This window comes from Anopheles marshallii, chromosome 2 (assembly GCF_943734725.1).
Source record: "Anopheles marshallii chromosome 2, idAnoMarsDA_429_01, whole genome shotgun sequence".
NCBI classification, from domain to species: Eukaryota; Metazoa; Arthropoda; class Insecta; order Diptera; family Culicidae; genus Anopheles; species Anopheles marshallii.
In genome coordinates this window covers 14,526,031-14,549,610 of record NC_071326.1, presented here as the reverse complement: position 1 = coordinate 14,549,610, position 23,580 = coordinate 14,526,031, and the positions used below count along the sequence as shown (strand labels likewise).

The following is a 23,580-nucleotide window of genomic DNA, read 5'->3' as shown; positions in this document are numbered from 1 at the left end:
ATTTGGTTTCAAAGAAATCGATACAACAGTATAGTTATTTCAAATTTGACAGTTGGAAAGCATAGAAATCTAAATATATGTGGCTTGTATAAACTATGCAACAAAAAATGTTGACAAAACCAATTATACGTGTGTTACGCCGAACACGTTCATTCTCACACTCTCAAAACTACCTCAATTCGATTGAAGAGTTGTTGTCTAAGGAGACTTTTGAAACTTTCGTGAAATCATTTGCGGAAAAGTTTGCCATACCATTGGGTAGGTGTTTATAAAAGTGACAAGTTTTAAGTGGCAAAGTTTGGAGTAGCTTTTCAGTGGATGTTTAGCAGCGTAAAACGTTCGCCAGCTGAGTGAAGTATCTGCGAGGCTGAACAAGGAACAAAGCTAATGTGTGTGCGTGTGTGTCGAAATATTTTATGATGAAGTTATACTGTAGCATATAAACGAAACAGAGAGTAGCTTAGTGGTAAAGTAAAAAAAAAACACTCACACACACACACACATAATAATCAATTCGGGGAAAGTAATCGTGGCTTTGCGGTCTGCTTGGATATTGTGATTATGCGTGCAACCGTATTCGCGGAAGAAAATAAAGCTTTAGACTGATTGATTGACGCGATACGCACCCACAGAGTGGCTGGTTCCCGCAACTGGCTGATGACTGATAGGGCGATGGAATTATGTTAATCCCGTCTCCGTGACATGTGTGGCTAGGAGGGGGGAGGCCAGGGTTCTTTCCGTGGAAACATTAACAGTACCCCTTCGGGTTGATGAGCAGGACTGTGTGTGTGTGTGTGTTTTTTTTTCTTTAATTCTCCCATACTGTATCCCAAAATCCTGGAAGGACCATTGCTGGAAGAACTAGCACCCGCGTCAAGATCAGTACGAGCAGATCCATCTTGATCGATCCCTTTACGGAGATGGCGTTCCGAGCAATGCAAAATTGAAACCCGGTCGATGGAAAATGTCAGTCCACGTGTCTTGCTTGTTTTTTTTTCTGTATTAGTGAACAGAGAGCCACACGGAACAACGGGTTTATCTGTGCCATTCGGTCACACGCGTGCGCTCATGTGGGTGTGTGGCATGAAAGCTCACCGACCGTGCGGGTCACTAGCGGAAAAGCCGCAAACCATCGTCTCAGACCAAATCACCGCAATCGGTATGCAATCAGACCCGCATCTCGCTCATCGCGGCATGGGGCAACTGGGGGGGACAGACGCTGTTCTTGAGATTTTGGGATTTTAATTGCGTTAGACTATCTTGATGTTGCTGCTGCTGCTGCTGCTGCCCGTGCTGACCGTGATGGGCATGATGATGGGAGTGGCCGGAAGCGGTCATTTGTGTGTGTAGGGGACGGTTTTCCGGCGAACCGCTCGCACAGGTTTGGGCCGCCCGCATATGGATGCCGATGGCGGTCCCATTTGGTGGTAATTTAATTTGCTGCAGATCTAGAAAAAGCAATCGAATAATGGGAAAATGTAAAATTTTAGTTTACCGTACCGTTTGGCCAATTGGAGGCGCGTTTCGTTCCGTCCTGTTTGTCGGGGGTCGGGGGTTGTGTGTGTGTGTGTGTTTGTTTAAATTGTTTCCAAAGAGAGATGAATGGGAACGAAGAAGGGGGAACCGGGGATGAGTGTGTTGTATTTGTTGTCGGATCAGATAGGATTAGTTTCGTGTTAGCGTGTGACCGCTTTTACGGTTGTTTACGCTTTCGAGTTAAAACCGATGAAGAAGGCGTCAAACTCCACGGTGGTTAAGTAAACTACCGCCACCCGGTGGGGATAGTGTCGAAATGGAAGTCGGTGACACAAATTTATAAACCGTGCCCGATCGTGTACGACAACCGCTCGCACTAATCCGACTGATGTAAATTGGGCTTAACAATAAAAACTAACACAACCGGCTAGGTGTTCGGGGTGCTTCAAGTGTGGCAACGGAGGGTTGGAGGTGGTGGGCTTGTAAAACGCGTGCGAAAAGGGAAACTTAATAATCTTTAATTGGTAATTATCAAATTCGATTACTCAATCGTGTCGGGTGAAATGAACGAAAACCCGACGGGGTTTTTGGGTGTTAGACTGTATCGGTTTGCAAACAGGGCCACATGATAATTGGACTCGAACTGCACACAACAAAAAGCGACGGGTAGAATTGTCCCGGCTTTGCTAATTGAGCAGGACGGATGCTTATCAATAAATCAATCAAAATAATGAAGTACTGTGGGTTCGCAGCGTTGGCAGGATAGTGTTTCCCCGGGTACACAGATTACGTACACAGTAGTGATAACCGAGCGCGATTGTTGAGCCAGAAAATAATATCAAATTAAACGCTGCAATTAATTGATGCATCCAGTGCAATGACTGATGAAGATCACCGGTGCCTACGCCGGGGCGCGCGTGTTTACACAGTTTTGCGATAAAGTAATTAATTAATTTATCAGCATGTTTTCATATCCACTGACCGTCGGAATGTGAGCGCACTTTCAATGGGGAGTTTTATTTGGTGTATGAGATCACAATGTTTTCTCGTCTGAAGATGAGTGCATGGTTTCAATTAATTGACTCAAATTAATGCGTTGATAGGTTTGTTTTACTCGGGAAAAACGCTCTGACGTTATTCCCAGATTTTTCCAATGTATATCATGCTTCATCATATGACAATGAGAAATAGATTACCAAATGTGTATATTGTTTTAAATAAATTTTATTTAAAGTTAAATTACCGAACTTTAATCGATTTTTCTTAAATTGTGGTTACGTGAAAATAGTCCCTTATGTAGTTTTTTTTATGTCAAAATGTTACGTCCTTTACGAATCTGTACCAAATAGTACGGCCCGGCACCTAGATTGTTTGACAGATGACAGACAGAAAGCTTAAGCTTTCAAACCTATGGTATAATCTGTACCAATATTTGCTTGCAATAAGTGGAGGCGCCTAGTACTTCCTAGTACCAAGTGCTTTTACCACCTTTTTAACACAAATTTTACCTTCACATCTACAAAATACATTTCTGACTAATTCACAAGCATGTTTTCCAATAACTCAAATGGGTATGAATTCATTATTAAAGTTCTGTTACACCAAGAGTATGAAAATGTAAACATTTAGTTCAAGAATTCGATTACATTTCCAACGTTCTTGCTACAAAATATAATGCTGCATTTGAAGTAATTTCGAGAAAAAAATAATAAAGTAGTACTCAGAAAAGAGCATACTTCCGACAACCGTAAGCTTCAAAATGATCCAATTTCATAGAAATGTATGTAATTTGCTTTAGGGTGGGTAGAATTCATCGAAAGCACAATATCGTAGCGTTCGGAAGCATAAAAAAGCTCTTGCGTGAAACATTGGATTGTCTGCTACGCAATGATGGAAATGATCGTGTAGCGAATGAAATTTCAGCGGTAATACACCAGAAAAAGTTACTCTAGTCGCAGTGTACTTCACTTGCTCGGCTTAGCAGCAAATATCACACCAAGTACATATGTATCGTTTGTAAGGAACGCTCGATTGTGTGTGGGCGTTGTTGTTACATCCACCAACAAACGGGCTTGCAGTAGCACTTGAAGATAAGCACAATCATTTCATAGTCCTTTCCGGGGGCTTTAAAGTTAACAAGTTCACCGTCAGGCCGGATTCCGGCCCGGCCACCCATACGTACGTCTCCAACGGATGTATTACGAATTACCTCGAGAGTCTCGATTTTATCGTACTGGAAGTATTTAAAACAGCCAAAATACAACGAAAAAATCTCCCCCCCCCAAGCCATTTAGCATGGGCGGTCGTCTGGCTGGCGATGGGACGAGGAGTTATAATTCACCGCAAGAGAGCACAAATAGAAAAAAAATCGTACATTGGGCGACATTCGTCGCGATCGCACACATTCGGAACCACACCCAGGAAAGAAAAGCCCTCGAGAGACTTTCGCTTGCCTTGTGTGAGCTTGCCGCGCTTAATCCGGCTCCAAGGGGTGAGATAGAGAGACAGAGAGTGAGAGAGAGAGCGAGAGTGGATGTGTCATTGCCAAGCGTGGCGCTCGCGTGTACCATGTTTTAGATGGTACTGTGTTGTTGTAGCACCGCTTATTTTTACCTCTTCCTGCCAGCATCGCTTATGCCCGGAAAAGGAAATTATGTGTGCTTAAAACTGTACAAGGCGAGCCGCCAAGTGCCGTAGTAACGTAAAGGGTGCTGGGTGCACAGTCGAAAGTTACCTCGCCCCTCGCGCGAAATCCAACGGGTACGAGAAGGCCACAGATGTCGAGCAAGTGTTTTATTTTTGTTTTTTTTTGTCCCCCAGCTCCCAGCTGGATTGTGCTGGCAATAGTGAGCAGAATGGGAGACGCAACCACTTCTAAAAATTGCTGTCATGTTGTGGTAGTACGCTTCGCGCAGGGTAAGGTGGCAAAAGGTGGTAGGTAATGGGGAGTGTTGGGGAGTTTGGAGTGATATAGAGCAAAGGGTAATGGGCACGAAGGGTGATAGGGTGATGATGGTGGGAGGATGTATTTAATTTGCCTTTTGCACGAGTTTCGTACGCTTCCGGCGTCGACGAAGCCATTCGCTAATCACTTTATCTTTCGCGGTCGCCGGAAAAGCTGCCGGAAGCGGAAGCGGCATCGTTTAAGGATTTCCTGCCTCTATGCTCCCCTGCACCCGGCTTTTCTCGCCTGGCTTAGGAATGTGTTCCGAAAAACCCTTGCGTATATGCGGGCGTGTATGTGCTGTTAGTCAATAATACGCTCACTAGCTAGCATTGTGTGCATGCCACGCGCCACGATTATAGTGAAATAGTGATTTTGAATGGCACCAGGCACACTCGTACCCGTACCCTCGGTGTAACCGGGGGCCGGGATTGTTTTCTTTCGCAAGCCAGGCGCAAGAATGCAAAATACCGTAACTGGTGTGACGTGGGTTGACAACCGTACCCGCCTCGGGCCCTGAAAGTGTATATTATTGCGAATAATTGATACAGAATAATCGTCTTAGCGGATGGCGTTCCATCATACGGCCCCGCAAGGTTTTCCCGCCGTGTAAGTAAGCTCCTACAGTCCTGCGTTCCTTCAGGTCGTTTCGCATTATAGGGGACTGTGGGCGGGAATGGGTAGATGGCGATAAATGGAGGCGCACATATCATGACACTCCTGCAAAGCGACAATTGTAACTACGCGGGCTGCGTGTTAAGCGGTGTTTAATTTGATTTCAACGTCCGGGGGTAGATTGTTTAACACGGCTGCCGCACACTGAAAGCATTCAGCAGCAGTTCTGCGCCGTACCGAGGCGGGGGTCGCACTGTTGGGCACCGGGAGGACTACCATTTAATGCTTTTGTAACGCATGCAGCAGGTGTAATGGGTGGTGGTACCGCTGTGAAGCGGTGAGACGACAGCATTCAGGTTAAAGAATTGTTAATAAATAGTACCCACACGGACCCACATTGGTCTGGGAACCATGTGGTACATGTAGCGTAATGTATTCGCAAAACTGGTCACCATTGTTGTGTTAAACTAGGTTGCTCTGTGTGATTGTTTTTCCTTCTTTAGCGGGGATTATGACCGTACCGGATCGGAGACTTATTGACCAGCAAGCGGTACATGATGGACACACTTGAGGCAACAACAATGGACACCGTACGGGAGTGGAAAAATTGGAACATGGTCGTACGATAATGGGATCTTCCTGCTGTGGTTCCGCAATCAATCAAGATTAAAGTAGCTGATCTCATTGAACTTCAACGGTGCAATAATGTGTGTGATTTTGTATGCGTTTGTAATACAATAAATCATGCACGTAATGGAGTAGAAAGCATATCCATCATTGCCATATATCAAAAGTTACAAACAAAATGTATAGTGATTGTGGAATGCAGTGTACATATTTTCAGTTCTGCTTGTTGACAGGTTAATATTTAACCAAAATAACAAGGTTGCTAGATGGAATCAATTAGGGTAAGTGTACCAATGGTGGTGCTAGTATCAATAGTGGTGGAACTGGAATAAAAAGCCATCCCCACGACAAACTGAATGCAACAACGATATTTCTGGTAGTACGAAATGTTCTCTGGTCTTCTACAAGTCGTTTAAAACACAAACGGCCTAATTCTATGCTAAACAGATTATACATCCATCTTTTTCAAACAGACTGCAACATTATGCAGAACTGACAGGAAAATAAAAAAAAACATCGTATGAAGTCTTGATGAATGTGTTATAAAAAGATTGATCCTAAACGGGCTGCCCGATAACATCCTTATCGGGCTGCCCGATAACGTCCTTATCCAACCTAGCAGGATACAAGCCACCATCATTAATACAATGGAACAATAACAAAAACTGATTTTTTTACTTGCATTCACTATGTTTAATGGTGTTTTTCGTTGTTCCTTAAAAGAGAAACTTATTTTCTATCATATTTCGTAGGAACATCAAAATTTTCTCCTTCCAAACACCTCCAGCATGATTAAATAGTTGGCATGCTGACACTTACCCCAGTAGTGATTTGTTTGCGCAAAGCTTAATCTCTAATTCGTTCAATTAAACGATGAAGTTTGATGTGATTGATTTTAGCAGAAATACAAATTTAATTACAATGGAACTAAATAGCGGTAATGAAAACACAAAATAAATGAATGCCTACCACTGTCTTCCCTGCAGATGATAGAAGCACCATGTTCCCTGTGTGGACATATGTTTCCTACCCTTCATTTCGGAAATTGAGAGAGAAATTCCGCACAAAGTGTAAGATTGAAACGGTTTTTGTTCTTCGTGTTTATTTACTGATATAGTTTTTCCGTCCTCCTCCCGTATAGGTACACGGTTTTCTTAGCTTTTGTAACACACGTTTGTCCATGTTTTGTTTTTCTTCACCGACGGAACGTTCGGTTTTACAGACCTGATCTCGGACACTTTAACATCCTTTTCCTTATCCTGCTAGTATTGTTTTCACTGCGCTGCCCTTTAAACTGTCCCACTGTAAACTACATCTTACAACTTCACAAACACTGCTGTCCGAATGTGCTACACACAAAACCCACATCGTAAAACGGAAACAAACGTAACAGCGAACGAATTGTGGTTGTACAACCTAACGAACCTCCAACTAACAATCGAGTACACGTGTTTCGGCTTCGCTCGCGCTAATGGCGAAGAACGGATAACCTGCTGGGGAGTGGAGCCAGGGCGTGAAACGCGAACCTTGCTCTCTACCTTAGCGCTAGCGTGCGGTCATCCTCACTAACAATCAATCAGATAACGGATAATGAGAAAGCATAACGAATGGAACAATGGGGCGTCCTTACGAAAGAAAGGAAAGAAAGGACACTCTCTTCAGCAGATACACATACACACACACAAAGAACGGTACGGCCAGGAGTTTCTGCTTGAATCGTGCCCTGTCTTGCTGCTATCGAATAAGAATCATAATCGTCCTAATGTGTGCTCGCCCTTTCCGGCACCAGCTGCTTGTGCACCGCTTCCCTACTGGTCGGAGACTGAACGTGTCCCTAATTGGTAACAAGGAAAAGGCGCACTGAAACTAGTGCTTACCGCCATTGGACAATGAACGAATGGGATGGTTTGGTACGTTGTTTGGGGATCATGGAGCGGGAAATGTAAGGGGAGGAACTGTCTGTCTAATAGTGCAGAATATTGGGTTGAAGTGCTTCGGGCAATTCGGTGTACTAATCCATAATCAAAGCGTCCGCACGGGTAAGGATAAAATGCCAAAGAAAACAACAAAGACACGCCGGAAGCTTCTTCTTTCGATGGTGCTAAGGGTGTGCCCTTCGTGGTCATATGGTTTTGTGTGCAGTAGGTGAGATACGTCAATGGTGTTTATTTGTGGTGGTAGTAGTGGTGGTCCGTTTTCATATCGGTGTGGTCATGAAATCTAGTCTCGGTTTACCTGCATTGGGTCCGGCGGAATTTGCACTGTGCCCGGTTCCGCCAATGTTCCGCGGCAGCGTCATACACTCGTTCCGGTTGTAGCTCATCGGGATGTGTACTTGCTGCTGCTGCTGCTGCTGATGTTGTTGCTGCTGCTGCTGATGCTGCTGCTGTTGCTGTGAGCTGGGCTTCGGAAGTGTCATCATGCCGCTGACGAACGTGCCACCACCGGTACCAACGCCCGTACCGATAAAGGTGGAGTTTTTAATCGGTATTGCGATGTGTTCACTGCGAGGCGGAAGCTTCGTCGTGCCGTAGGAGGTGTTGTTCGCTTGCAGCGGCATCTTCGTCACGTTCGGTGCCGGTACGTTACAGCTGGTCGTGTCCCCACCAACACCACCACCACCACTACCCACACCACCACCACCACCACCACCACTGCCCAAATTACCACCATTTCCACGACCGTCCAGACCGTGGCCAACACCGCCGGGCGAACCACTCTTCATCACGCTGATTTGCATCGCGTTCGTGCAGATGTGCGGCGACTTGACATCGCCGGCCAGGATAAGCGCCCCGGTATCGTGATTCTCCACGTCCACGATCACGTTCGCCGACTGCGAATGGCCCAGATGGTAGTGCGCGTGCTTGATCGGATCGAACGGACCCTGCTGGTGGAGTCCACCGCCACGCTGCTGGTACTGCTTCTGGAGGCTTTTCACCTCGAGCCGCGTCTTGTCGCGCTGGTAGTAGACGCCGGCAAAGATGAGCACGTTCAGGATGAGCAAACTGCAACCGATGGCGATGGTGACGCTGAGCGCTGTAGAATAGGCCGCATAGCCGGCCGCTTCCAATCCGGCCAGCGTGTCGGTGGTAGCGTTCAGTATGGTAGCCGTTGGTACCAGCGCACTGTAGTTACCGACTGGCATGCAGGTCGTTAGTAGGACTGGTTCCGCCGTTGTCATGACGACTGTAACGAAGAATTGCCGAAGCGAGAAAAGGGTGTTGACATTATTATAGAACAACATTATAGAAACGTTAGGTGTAGTTAAATCAAAGTAAAGTGTGACAATCAGAGTCCTACTTCAAAACAAACTCTAGTAACAAAAGAAGATAATTGGGAATTCCAGATAAGTATGTTAGAAAGTAATTCTTGTAATAATCCGGTTCTTCTTCAACCAAGGCTGTTACAGGCAGAACAATTCTCTGATTTTCATGTTAATACTCAACCCACGACAGTCTCTTGCTACACCAAAGAGACTGTTGAAACCAGTTAAAATTTATATAACTGATCAATAGTATGCAACTAAAATATGCACTAAAATATCTTTAGCTATAATAACCGTTAGTAGTCCATTCTTCAAGACTAACGAAGAGCCTGAAAAGAAGGAGACTACAAATATCTTCATTGTTCTGGTATCCTCTAGAATGTAAGCACCATGTAGATATCTTAACCTTGCTTAAGAAAAGTGTTCCTGCACGTTATGTATTTCCCAGCATAAAACGGCACCAGGATCTTCGCCATCCTTCCGACTGCAAAGATAGTTGTGGAGCCACCGACCATGAGCTGGCAACGGATGTGGAAAAATCTAAACAAATGTCGAGTGTTGTAGGTTCAAATGTCCATATTACACTTGTTGGCGTGCAACAAGATTCAACGTCGTAAGCCAGCTTCAGTTTCAGCTCCTAAGAAAAGATCCTTGGGCACATATTTGTTAAGTGTTCTAGGGTATCCTATGATCATTAGAGCATGCTCACAGCAGACATCACTAATCGTTCCTGATCATACCGTGAACCGTTCTTAACGTGTTCTTTACCCTATTTAAGCAAAATTATTTCAAACCAATGTAATTCTCATCTTTTGCCAACTATATCTTCCATGTTGTTGCATACCCTGATTTATATACGAAGTATGCCTTATATGTTTTTGGAATAGTGTTTGTTACTCTTTCATGTATTTCCTATATGTTTTGCTACCATTTGTTAAATTCTACTTGAATTTTGTACTTTGAACTCTGTTTAAACGTATTCAGAAACCAACAGAGAACTTCTACAGCGATATAGCACCACCTAGCGAGTTTACCAAGACGCAGTTAGAATCCCGGGAAAATGTGTTTGACACGGGGAATGTTGAACATTTCCAAATAAATTACAACCGACCGTTTCATGGTAAGCGTAACGCCCGTACGGTTCGAACGCACAATTTCATCCACTCGCTCGTTTAGTGTTATGCGGTCAGCGCAACGTTCCTGACATAGCGCCACATATTGACTCCCTTCCGGCACACCAAAACCCCTCGGGAAACCCCACGGCCCTATAAACCACTACATTGTTGTTGTAGGCAGCGTGCGAAATTTAGCAAAACGTACCGTTGGCGTGCAGTGCGTGCCCTAGTTCACCGCCCGTTAGCATACCTCGCCGCTTGAGATTGTCCTCCAGGTAGTTGAGCCGGCCGGCGAACGAGTCCGGCTTGACGAGTCCCTCGTACAGGTCCATGTCGTCGTGGTTTTTGAAGAGATTGTGCCTCGCTATCACGTCCTCCATGCCGGCTTTGTGCAGCTCCGGTATTAGCCGCAACCAGATCGAAAGCTGATGCGCTCGGAAGTGGTTCTTCATCCGTGGTTTCATACCTGCCGGGAGTAAATGGGTGGTGTGAGTACGGCGTGCCGCTACAACCCGGGACCGAATTGTTCCGGTACGTGAGGTCGTGAGGTGGAAGAAGGAGGAGAAGGTGGCACGATGGCATTACCAATTTCCAGATATTTCTGATGCACCGGATCGTACTCCTCCCAGTTGATGCTGCGGAAGCGGTTCCGTTCGCGGGACGCTGCCAGAATCGAGTCCTGCCGATGGTGCTCGTTAGGGTTGCTAGATTACGTTGGGAAATGAAAGGAGAAAAAAAAGGTTTAATGATGTTAATTGAACTAATTTTGAACGGGGTTCGGGACGAACGAAGTACCTTCCGGGAAATGAACCTGTTATTGCGTTTGGTAGGGATTGGGGTGGATCGATGGATGGATGCAGGGAATTGGAGAAATGCAAGGTATTCAGGAATTGTGCGCTGGAAATGGAATTCCCACGAACATGGTAGAGGCGAGTGACACTGATGATGACGATTGCCAAATGGAGGTAGTAGGATATCACCTTTCCACAGGCTCAATATTATCAAGGGCGATGTTCGGTTGGGTAAATTATGTGAACAAATTCAATTGATTTCTCTCATTACATCGGTGGTATTGTGAAATCGATTACATTGATGTCGCACCGTTTCTAAAGAATGCTGCTGGACGTGTAACACATTGTCAAGCCAAGTGTAATAGGATCATGTAATTGTGTGATGTTGCAGGTGGAATTATGAGGAATTATTGAAGATATTAAACGGAAGGATGTTGCAGAAGGTAGTTTGGTTCCCTGGGAACCGTTTGTTGCAAGGCAACCCCCCCTCCTAGTTACACTTACCCGGTTCGTGCAAAATTAGCCCAATACACCATAATCGCTTCCGACAGGGCCACCTCGGACTTGGTGTAATTTCTCGGAAAGTGATTAAACCCATCTACGAGCGGTGCACCGAACACGTACGGCAAGTCCTCCCCATGCACCGTACCCATCCGCTGCGGGTAGTCACCGTCCTTGGTCTGGTAGTCGAACACGTAGAAGAAACATTTCGGTCCGGACGGTTCCTGGCCGGGCAGTGGCGGTGGTGGGGCCAGCATGTCACCGGTGTGTACGAGCGGGGCTACGAACTGGGCATCGGACAGTGCGGACACGGCCGCATCTCGCATATTGATCGGATGCTGCACGGTACGCTCCCAGTCCGTGTATTCGTTCACCACCGTGTAGAAGATCTCGCTCAGATGGTAGGTGTACGCGTTGCGCACGTACGTCCGCAAAATCTTGTCGCGCCGTTCGCCCTCGAAGCCGCTCTGTATGTCGGCCGCACTGAAGCGCCACAGGGCTTCCCCGGTGACGACCCCGAACAGCAGATCGTACCGACCGGCCGCACCCTGCGAGCGTTTCGAGGTACCGCGCACCGGCAGCTCGTCAATGTCCTGATTGGAGCGACCGGGCCGTATCACGACGCCGTCCACGGATGGGCCGAACGCGCTCAGAAAGCTCGGCGGTTGAATGTCAGCCCCGAACAGCTCCTCCAGCGGCACATCCCGCAGACAGTCGACGATCTGCTCGTGGTTCTTGATCAGATCTTCCGGGATGGAGCAGTTCACTTCCTTGGCGAGCTTTAGCGCATACACGACCGGGTCCTCGACCAGGGCCCAGGATGAGTAGGCCGAACCGGACAGCAGGATCGCACGATGAAACAGCCCCGGCACCATCGTCGGGGAGGTCATGAGAAAGTTGATGCAGGCCGCACCGCTCCCGTGGCCGGCGAGCGTTACCGTCGCTGGATCGCCCCCGAACTTGGCAATGTTCTGCTGCACCCAGTGCAGTGCGGCCATCTGGTCCATCAGGCCGTAGTTAGCGACGCGTGCCCGCAGCTGTGGACTGGGATTGGCATTTAGAAAACCTGTCGAGTATACGATCAGAGGGTTGGTGGTCGGTTAGCGTGTGCCACCGCAGTACTTGCAAGAGAAGACTTTCTCGTTCAAAGGGAAATGTTTCCACGTATATGGTCGCTTTCGTGCCGAGAGTTCCGAGCATCCATTAGCCAAACGCATGCCTAGCACGCTATGAGTGGCAGAAATCGGTAATGCCGAATGAATAAGAAATGAATAATCGATTAACTTAATGAACGGTTACGATGATGGGTCGAAACTGCAAATGAAATACAAAATCAGCAGCGCAAAAGCCCGTTTCGTTTGATGTTTATCAATAGCGTGCCCATAACGTGCGGCGTCCAAACCCGACCGATGAGCGTTCAGGTTTTTCAAAAGTGAGTTGTATTATCGGATGAGAATATTCCTTGCATCATCTCTTTGGCACTGGGCGAATAAGAGAAATGTTGTTTTTGTTGTTGTTGTTGGCCACCAGGGGTTAGCCATGGGTGTGGGGTGAAAGGCGCCATAAACTTAGCCATGGGGGTTATTCATCATCCTGCATGATTGATGAACGGATACATTTGCTCGGAGTGGTTTTTGATGGTTGGGAAGCGTTGGAGCTGGTCCGTGGGAAGTGGGCCATCGGCATTCAAGGAATCGAGCACAACACTCCACAAACCGTTCGCTAGAAAACTATTCACAGTGCATGGCGGAATGGCGGAAACTTACCCAATATACCTAACCGATAGTTTAACGTAACTACGACTAAATCACTGTAACTGGCTAGCACGGTTCCATCGTACGGGTTGCCGCTGTTCCACTCGAACGATTCTCCGTGTAAAAATACTATAACAGGCAGTTTCTTGTCACTTTGAGTGGCTGTCGGCGAGTGTGCGGAATGAGATAAAGAAGAAGAAAATGTGTGTAAGCGTCGGTAGAACGGTGCTGCATGCATGCTGCAGCATGAAACTGCATCCCGGCGCCGCGTACTCACCATGAACTGGAGCGAATACATTCAAATACAAACAGTCCTCCGATTGGTTCTGTAAAAAAGGTAGCAAACGTTTCAAGTACTCCAGTCGTCCTTTTGGCATCTTATCTAAAGCTGCTGTTTCGTTATTTACATTCGGCAGTCGCTGGGGACACACCGGACTAAACTTATCCGCTATCCGTATGCCGTCCCAGGGTGACGGCGTACGAGTTGGACTAAATCTGCAAAGAGAAGAGCAAGCGTGATGTGTCAGAGAAAAGTTTACCCTGTGTGAGGGAGACGGAGACATGCCAGTGTAGGAGAATGTTGGATTGAAACGATCAGTACTGGGGGTTTTCTTTGTTGGTTGTATTGGTACGAATTGAACGAGCATATCTATTTGAAACAAGAAAACACTCTGCAACTCGGACGGGAATTCGGTTTGCCGCTCAAAGCTGCCATGTGGAAACAGATAGACCGTGTGTAGCAACATGTCCTGATCGGTTCCTTCGGTCTATTATAATCGGAATATCCACCCTCCCCCCCCTCGCCCCACCCTCGAGGGACACTGGGACCACTCCGGCGGGTGGGCGGGATATCGCACCATAAACAGAAATCACATCCACCGAAACCCCGAAATAGTAGTTTTGATTGGTTTGGAATTTGTTTCTGAACGAGTTCGTAACGAGCAGTGGGGCAGCGCCTTTTTCCGAAGCTGTCAGAATGTTGCCTTCGTGGCAGGGTAGGCCGTTTGCCCAGTTGTCAAGCGGGGCGGGTTTTTCGTTCTAGGGCGGGTTCTAGGGATGGCACATCATTAAAAAGCTACTGCTGGCCGGGTGTGTGTGTTTGTGCTTTGGGATATAGAATCACCATCTGCGGTAGGTTGTTGTGGTGATTTTGGGGTGAAAATAGTCAATCGATTTAAGTAGCTCACATAATCTGCATAGCGCATGTTGATATTTTCGGGTGGCAATGGGTGGGAAAGTTGTCTGAGTGAACGTGTTAATTGAGACATTATTTTTAACTAGTACCAGTGTGTAAATGCGGTATAAAATGTTGAGATTATCGAATGTTATTGAGCCAAAGTAACGAGTATGGTAAAATAATTAAACTTACACAAGTTTAATCAGTCATTGTACGAAAAACTGGGGAAAAATTGTGTAGATACATAGCTGCCGGTAAAATTTAAAGCCAACATAACATTTTCATTTCCAACCGAGCTTGTTAGTGGTACAATGATCTTTAATCCGATGCAATTAACAACACATCATTATTTTTAATTGACGATCCATAATTCATTCCGCCTAGCACAAAGTTTACCAATGCATTTTGAGCAAAAAAAAAGCAGATAAGCTATTCATATAAAAAAAAAACGCTAAATATGTGCCATACATGTATACGAGTTCTTTGATGTTCTGCATTCTATAATCGAATGATGACGTTCTTCGAGCACGTACATCTAATGAGATGTTGCTGCTTTGTTGTGATGATGCACGCGTTGGTGCAACATAATGGAACGCGCTATTTTTATTTCATTATAATAGCTTGAATTATTTGCACCACGAATTGATTGAAACCTAGCTGCAACAACAAAAAATGAAAGGTGAAATTTATTTCCCCCCAGTTTCAATGCTTGGCAACGGCATACAAGGGGACAATCAGCATAAATTCAACTAGGTCAGCCTTTGAATAGCTACAAATCAATTGCACTTGTTCGGGTGTTTGGGTTTTTTGTTTGCAATAGTGTACTGTCATGTTATTAGTATGGTACATTATGGTGAGTAATTTGGCATAACGAATTTATTTTTCATTCCATTACTGCAAAAAAAAATCATCTCTCCGACAGCGTTGTCGATAAGGCGTGACAAGCGGAAAAGTGTGATAAAACAAGAGTGGAATTTAAAACGATTTATAGTTATAGTTTTACTCAAATACGGTACTGCAGGTTCGAGAGAATATATACTGATATTCGGATATATTGCTACCTAGCATCAAACCACGATAGCGATTATATGTTCCGTGGGGTTTGTGGCACTGTTTGGGCATTGTGATTATGAAAGAATATTTACGCGCAGTCGAACGATCACGCGTCACCATTGTTCAACCAATCAACCAATCTGCTGCATATGTTGCCGGTTTTGCGGATACAACTGCAGTCAAATTGATGGAGTGTTATGGAGTGTATGAAGCTTTTTGACATGCTCTGCTCACGGTTTTTGGCGTACGGTTTGGGGCGGAAGTAGAAAATAAAAGGGAAGGGGGAAAAAACCACAATGTAGCCAACCGACGGGAGATTCGATGCGGGGATAGCTTTGCGATGATAATGTTTTGTTGTGTACATTGTTAATGTTGTTCTTTTAACAGTAGCATTCAAAATAATTTCAAATGCTAAATAAGTATTTTAAATTTTTTTATACTATAAGACCTACTCCGCGAAAAGCGCGAAGCAGTAAAGTTTCCTGCGGGTGTAGAATTTGATTTTTCCAATTTCCAAAAAAAAATGCACGAAGGAAATAAAAAGTTTTAAATTTTGATAACTTTGAATGTATCGAAAATATTTTAAAACACTACAATTGGGATGGCCAGAAGATTGGTTATCGCAAGAAAAAAAAGAATTCTCCGGCCCTTACTACCGAAGTAGATGTCAGAGAAAAGCAAAACATTTTTCGCATAAAGGATTAGAGAAACTTAGCAAAAGTTATGGAATAAGCAGCAGAGAAAACTGTTCTATCAACCAAAAAATACTACTAGTTGAATAAAAAACATCAACAGATGTGCAGCGCTTGTTTCAGCATCATGTGACAAAAACGTAAAAAAAAAAAACAAATGTATTACGAATTACAGTTCTATAGAAGTTTAAAATTACTCTTTTGTTGTTTATTCTTAACTTACTCTAAGAACCTTGATCTATTGATTTCGTATCAACAAAGCAATAGAATATTCTAAGTACAAAAAAGCGTCACCCGCCTTCGGGGTGCGGAACGTGTCGTGTGGACAAAATCTCGTCATTTATTCATAGAACAGCAGTGTGATCCACAATAGAAAAAGCATCCGAATAATTCTAAACCATTGACCAACTGTATGGAAAAAATAAATATAATTTCCTCTTATGTCTCCTCGTTTGCTTTGACGTGGTTTCCATCACCAACGCCTTCGCCCGGCAGGTTTCTCTTGGGTGACAAATAATTATTTTTATACGGTTATTACCATTATGATAATACCCATCGCAAACATCGAAGGTCACATGTCACCGGTGGCGTCACCATCCGGTTGCCGCGACGAGTCAGGTTTTGCTCGTTTTTCGTACACCCGCGTGCGAGTGTGTTTGTGGTTTTCTGGTTTAGCCGGGCTGACGCGAACTCGGGTTGCTGGGTGGATTTTAGCTGCAGTTGCCACAGACATGAGTGAACATCATTAGTGCGCGCGAGGGCACCGGGGCGGGAAGTTATGCGCCGGAATGCGGTGGAACGGACCGGTCGGTGAAGATCATCAGCATCTGCTGACCCGAGCAAATCCCGTAACCGTGAGGCTAAAGCCCACATGACAGCACAGAGACGAGTGTCAAACGAGTAGGATGTTATTTGTGAAATGACGATGTTGTGGCCGGTTTCGTGTCATGCTAGTTGGTGGTGATGGTGGTGGTGTTGTTAGTGCCACCTAAATGTGTCGATGTCGACCGGTAAAGTCACTTTTTATATCCATCATCAAAAACCAATCCCCCCTCCCGGTCCGGCTTGGATGTAATTTAGACGTGTCCATAGGCCGACAGACGGACGGGCGGTTTGGGGAAAATGGTAGGTAAGTGTTTTGTGATACAGACGACACTACCACCACCTGCATCAAAGAGAAAATTAGCGCACCACAACACAACGCCCCGGGGGCAATCTTCACCGAGGCAGCAGCTTTCGCACGGACCGGAAGATCTGCACGTAAGGGCGCTTGTGATTTGGGCCGCGATGTCTTTGCTATCATCCGTGTTATGATTATGATTATGGTGGGAGCATTGCAGAAGGAGCAAGCAAACGAAAGCCGTCTGAAAGATGGGCAGGTACAGGCTGCAAGTGTGGGAACACTCCGCAGCGGGAGTGTTGCCTTAACGCACCTTCCGCGTGAGTGCCCGGTGAATTGATAGATAAACCCACGTTCGAAAACACCCCAAGGCTTTCGGTGGTGAATGTGCCTAGTGCTTGGACGTGGATTTTCTTTTCCTGCATTTTACGGATACAATTTGGGCCCCGTACGGTGATGTTTTATTTTATTCTATCATCAGGTTCATTTTCCCATTTCGTACATTCTTGGCAGTCACCGGCGTTTGCGTCTACCAACTTGAGAAGGCGCTGTTTTTTTTTTGGTTTGAAGGGACACAGTTGGTATTTGGAGATTGAAAAGAAATGTGATTACTGGCTAAACGACGCGGCTCCAACCACTGCACACACCGATGGATATGGAGTCGTTTCAAATATTATAAAGCGCTATCAGCTTTCACCAGCCGTGGAAGAGCGAGCGAGGATCTAAATAGCAGCCGGCTGACATTGAACTGAAAGGCAACAAGTAATTGAAATAGATGCTCTCGCAATAATTGCAAGTGTAGGAGTCTAAGGCTTAACGGTGCTAATGGTAGAATATTTATAGAAATCTAAGCAACCTACGCAATGTTGTCATTATTTTTAAATTGCTAGGATAACGAGAGAATAAGTGTTCTTTTGTCTGGTTCTGGTGGTTCTGGTTGGAGGAGGAGTGGTAATATTTGAAGAATTAATACACAAAGCTAAATATTAACATTCACGATGAGTATCTTGATATAAGCCAAGTGACATCAGGAATAGTAATATGCAGTGTTCTACACACCGTGGGCGCACAGCGTTACTCACCGTTACTCGGTTCTGTCAAAATTAAGTAACCTTCAACATCAATTCTTCGAGAAACATAACTACACCAGCCGCTTCACAGCATAAATATGGCATCGATATGTGTTGACAAATATAAATTCCTAAGTTGCGAAGTCTTTGAAGTCTTAAATTCGAGCTACGAAAAGGTGCAAGGAACGTGGCGCATATTAAATTCCAAACCATTGCCCGTTAGCATCAGTTATCCCAGGCAATGCCTCTAACAGACAGCATTGGCATCGAATAGCGATGGTGCAATAAACTTAAAACCATATCTCTAATTTCTGCCACAGTTGGAACCCGAAATTGATGATCCGCACCCGAGAGACCTGGGATCTGTGTTTCTGGGATTGGTTTTTCCTTAGCACTTTTTTTTTTTGGTTTTGCTCCCCTTGGAACACGTTACGGCTGGATGGAGGATATGTTGAAAGAGACATTCGAATTTCGGGAAAAACGATAGTTTACGACCCCGTTACGGATTTCGATCTGGCACCGGTTTATTTTTTTTTTCTTCGGTACGTCCCTTTTCGAGTTCCCAACTCGCAACACAACACCATGGAACGTTCCTGCAACCTTATAGCACCGGTCAACACTGCAAGGTGACGCGTTGCCGAAAAGGATTAAAGAAAGACAATAACGAATAACTGGCGGCGCAAACCCGGAAATTGAAGTCGAAAAGGAAAGAAAGAGAAAAGCTTTACTACGCCCAGCTCGTAAATAAATGCAAAACTTGCAAAGTCTTCGGCAAACGTCGGCCTGTTCGTGGCAGGAAGTAAATAATTTTGGGACACAGCTGTGTGTGCGTGCGTGTGCGAATTCGGGAATTTGTGTGATTCGAAAGTGGCACATTGAGCGGCACTGGCACAAGGTAAATCGTTAGGAAAAAAAAGCGAGACGAAAGAAATATAAAATGTACCAAATTTTGCAAAGAAAGCAATAATTGCATTCGGCTGTTGGTGGTGTAGATGTAGATGTGTAGGGTGTGATAACAGCAAAAAAAACACATCCCCCACTCAAATTTCCGCCTTATTCTTCTCCGGGGACTTTCCTGATGTAAAGATGTGCTTTGCTTCACTGTGCACTGTCAGTGCTTTCGTTTATTGTTTTTTTTTTGTTGCTGTTGTCTTGAGAATGGAAAGCCTTTCTCTTTCCTATCATGATCATTTTGGCAGCACGAGGCAGCAAAAGGGTCGACCGTAAATATGTGAGTGGGTGTGTGTGTGTTTTTTTTTGTTGTGTTTCTATGTTTTTTGTTACCACTTCCCGAGCCTCGTCCCACGCCACAATTCACCGGCCGGTAGCGAAGGAATGAGCGAAAGTTTCAGTGGAATAAAATTGCCTTCACTTTGGCCCCGTTTGGCTGATACTTTGACGGAGGTTTTCTTTTACCTAGAAACCTAGCAGCAAAAATGTGAACTGTGTGTTTTATACATATATTTTTTAGCCCGCTCGGTTTCGCTTTACCGTGAGATGGTATGTTGTGGCAAGATAATATCCCGCTTTGATTGGAGTTGGTAAATTTCTGGACTAAATGCCCTCGGTTGCAGCGGGCAAAAACAAAAGAGCTATTTTTATTTTTGTATCGTGCATTATGCTTTCGTCTCCTTTATTTTTCGTGCAAAACCTTCACTTCGGGGTTCTTTGGGGTTTTTAAACGATTGCCATGGCAGTGGAGGACAACGGTGGCCAACCAGTGGTCCACCGTTGGGTAAGATAATCGTTTGGCACAGTTCAAAGCGGTTACGGAGCGCGGGCGAAATATTTAACATAAAGCTGAAGAATGAAGAAGGCGAAAAGTCAAGGCTGAAGCGCAGCTAAAGTGGATGCTGGTTGTACGATATCAAAATCAGCCCCTAAATTGGGGTAAACTTTTTCGTGCTACTGCTGCTTTTTTGCTTAAGTTTCTTATGGCGTTCGTGTGTTTTTGCTGTTGCTGAAAGCAGCGACCGGCCCAGCGTATACTATCTCTTCATCTTCACCGTGCCGCCTGTCATATGGCCCCGAGGCCATGGGGAGATTGATCTTGTTTGTAAAACATATTGGGAAGCGTTTTATATCCTTTCCACCATATGTTGATGCCGTACGAGCGGCTCCGAAGGCCACCATCGGATTTAGGGTGATTTGCTTGCACAAGTACTTCAAGCACCCATCCAGCCTGGGTCATGACAAAAACAGGCTTTCCCTGCACGAACGAAAGTCTCGGGACCTGCTCGCGTGGGGGTGTACGACGCTTATGTATACGTTTGAATTGTGCATTTTCGATTTTTGCTCAATCCAACATAAGCTTCCATTTGGGGTGGGCTGGTGTGCCGACATCCTTTTGATTCAAAGTGGTAATAATGTATGTAAACGTGGCAGAATGTGAACAAATAGAGAAGTAAACCGATGGTATTAAGCAGATAAAGAAATGCGATAAGAGGGCCACTGGTTAGAGTTATCCGTTTGAAATCTACTCAACGTGAAACAATTTGTCTAGGAGCAAAGAATGGATGCTGTGACTTGAAAACGCATTGGCATTGTAATGGATTCAAAACATGTTTAAAGAATATTTTATTTATCATTCAACTTAATAAGTCGTTCTGCATATTGTTGTATGGAATGCCCTTAAGGCTATGGTAATGTAGTATCTTGATATATGTATTAAATGGTTGAACTAACATTGCCATACGCGCATTGTCATTGAAATTCATAGCAATCAACGATTCTATATAAAACATGTGCCATCAAGGCTATGAAGGTCGATTTGATAACAATGAATCCTAATAGTTGAATGTAATAGATTATTAATAGATTCGTCTGTGATGAAACCCTTCGACGTTCTATACATGTGGACATCCTATGGCACAACAGAAGAGAGTTAGGACAACAAAGCATGGAGAGCGTAGAAGGTTCAACCACGCGTAAGAGAAAAGAACAAAAACGCATATAACGTTGGAAGACTATAACAACTCAATATCACAGTGTATAACATATGAAACGGTGCTTCAGAGCCGTGTAATATCGGAACGATTCTAGAAAATCGATACAATAAGCGGGTTGAAATCCATGTAAATTATGTCAAGATGTAATAATAGCCATGACAAGTAGCGACAATCACAATACACGTTGTCCCATTGTGGTTAGTTAGTGGCTTCTGCAGAAATACACAAAATAACTTGAATCATAGTGCCCTATGAATTTATTCACAAGGGTTGCGATGAACAGGATGCGATGATTGTAGATGCCTTGTGAATGATTATAATAACTAGTGGCGGATCTAATGGCGGGCGGAATAGGTGGCCGCGTAGAGCCTCGCCGTGTGAGCGGCTCAAAAAAAATCATAGTTTCGTACGAAAAACTGTATGAATTATGCCAGAAAAGGCCTCGGAAAGCAGTAATTCGTACATGTTCGACAATAGACGAATGCCACTTGGGCAAGAGTACTTCATTGGTCGAATCGGATCGGCGAATCTCGACCAACACGGCGTGAAATCATGAAAATAAATCGTACAATCATGCAATCACGAGGCGTGCAATAAATAACAATCCCATTGATACCTGCAAAAGAAGCCCAACGTCATCGACGAATTGTTCATTACTGTGCAGCAGTTGACGCAAGTCTTCGTTCCAGTAAGTTACAATGGAAAACTGATTGAATTGAAAGATGTGCGAAGGGAATCAATGGAACACCCTGGCCCGTGTGAATTAGAGTGTCACATTAGATAAATGGATACAGCAGAATATCACTAATATAAGAATGCGCATACAGCTATGGCGTGCAAGGACGCGTTTCATCGAAGCGTAAAGGTTTTGAAAATAACACTCACGCGACTGTGCAAAATTCTCGTAATTTAAGCTTCAAACAACATAAACATCCTCCCAACTACAAACGGTTCGGTACTGTGCTCCAGAAATGAATGGATCCACGTCGGGCAGCAGCCAGTTTCCAACAGTTGCGGAAATTCATTCCGGCGAAACGGGGGAAGGGAGGGAGCGCGCATGGTGAATTGTTAGCACGTGCAAACAATATGGCCCATATTAGAAATTCTAAGCAAACATCGAACGAGCGAACAACACTTTATGCTGGCGGGAAATAGTTTCATGTTTCCTAGTGCGCCCGCCCGCATTCAGATGCCGTGCCCGCCCGTGTGGCTACACACGATAGCTGATGGCATCTTGCACGCGGGTTTTGATGGGACCCTGGTCCCAGGAAAATAGTATACAACTCGCTTCCCGCTAAAGCGACAGGATGCGCTGCGCTGTACGCACCGGCGGGAACGCAAAAGGGCCATTTTCGCGTCGAAGCACGCGTGACAGCGAAAAGATGTAATTTAGCTCATGTGTCGTAAAATGTGTGAACCTCGGCATTAGTTTGCCGTTGCGCATGGTAGCGGCAACACTATCCGCACCGCATTCTCCACAAGCGTATTGTGCGCCGATGAGATACAGATGAGACTGGTTGGAATTTGGTTTCGGTGCGAATTGGCGCTTGCCATGTTTGGCTGCTCCTACCAGTCGCAGAGAATCGTGCACGGTCGAAATGTACTGCCAAGTGCCGGATGATGGCATTCCGTCTTGAGAATCTACACTACCCGCATGATGGCCGCGCGAGCATCCAAATTGAAAACTTCACATCCACTGCAAGATACGCGGCGAGAATCAGCATATACACCGGGTTCGGTCGATGTGACACCGAGTGACAGCGGCAAGGTGTATGTATGTGTTTCTCGGTTACGGTTGTGTGAGCGCCCGTTGATTGTTCCCGGAGCCCGGAGCTTCGTTCCTTCGTAATGAAGAAGTAGGATTCGATGGTTTTGACGTCTCTACGTTACCCGTGTGCTCATCTGATTTTATTGGACGTTGATGAACAGCAACAATGTGTGCTTTGTTTTGGGGGCCGCGTGCCGCGGACAGAAGACTTAAGAAACTTCCCGTGGCGGATGGCTGGCAGATGCTGTTTAATTGAATAACAACAACATCGGTGCAGTTATGAACGGAATTGCATGCTTATGTTTATTGCATCTGTTCACGGTTTCCTCAATGTGGTTTATTTGCATCGAATAAAACGTAACGAGCTGCGAATGGGTTTTATTTCAATTGCAATCACGTTTAAAGCTCAGCGCGACCGTATTGGGCTTGAAAAAGTGTTTAAAGCAAAATCTAAGCTGAATAAATCAATGAACAATGCTTGACCATTTGTTTGACTATGTTCGACAGTGGTCGGCAAAGTTCGGCTCGCGATTCTTGGGCGACTCTTACGCACTTTCATTGTGACTCTTCGTCGAAAATGATCCAATCCATGCCAAACTAGTTAATATTTTACCACAAATTATAGCTATATTTACGCTACTTTAGGTAAGAAATTTACTATCAT

The 23,580-nt window shown here is 45.1% G+C and overlaps 1 protein-coding gene across 1 annotated transcript in view; it reads right to left on the bottom strand.

Annotated features, from left to right (window-relative positions):
• Positions 1-1,167: 1,167 nt before the first annotated feature.
• LOC128708403 (neuroligin-3) overlaps positions 1,168-23,580 on the bottom strand; it is a 58,960-nt gene continuing 36,547 nt past the window's right edge. Inside the window, exons 2-8 of the mRNA XM_053803380.1 lie at positions 13,366-13,583; positions 13,101-13,250; positions 11,338-12,400; positions 10,628-10,746; positions 10,248-10,508; positions 7,898-8,848; positions 1,168-1,448 (exon numbers count right to left, since the gene is read on the bottom strand). Coding sequence (XP_053659355.1) covers positions 1,168-1,448; positions 7,898-8,848; positions 10,248-10,508; positions 10,628-10,746; positions 11,338-12,400; positions 13,101-13,250; positions 13,366-13,583 — 3,043 coding nt within the window. The remainder of the gene's footprint in view (positions 1,449-7,897; positions 8,849-10,247; positions 10,509-10,627; positions 10,747-11,337; positions 12,401-13,100; positions 13,251-13,365; positions 13,584-23,580) is intronic.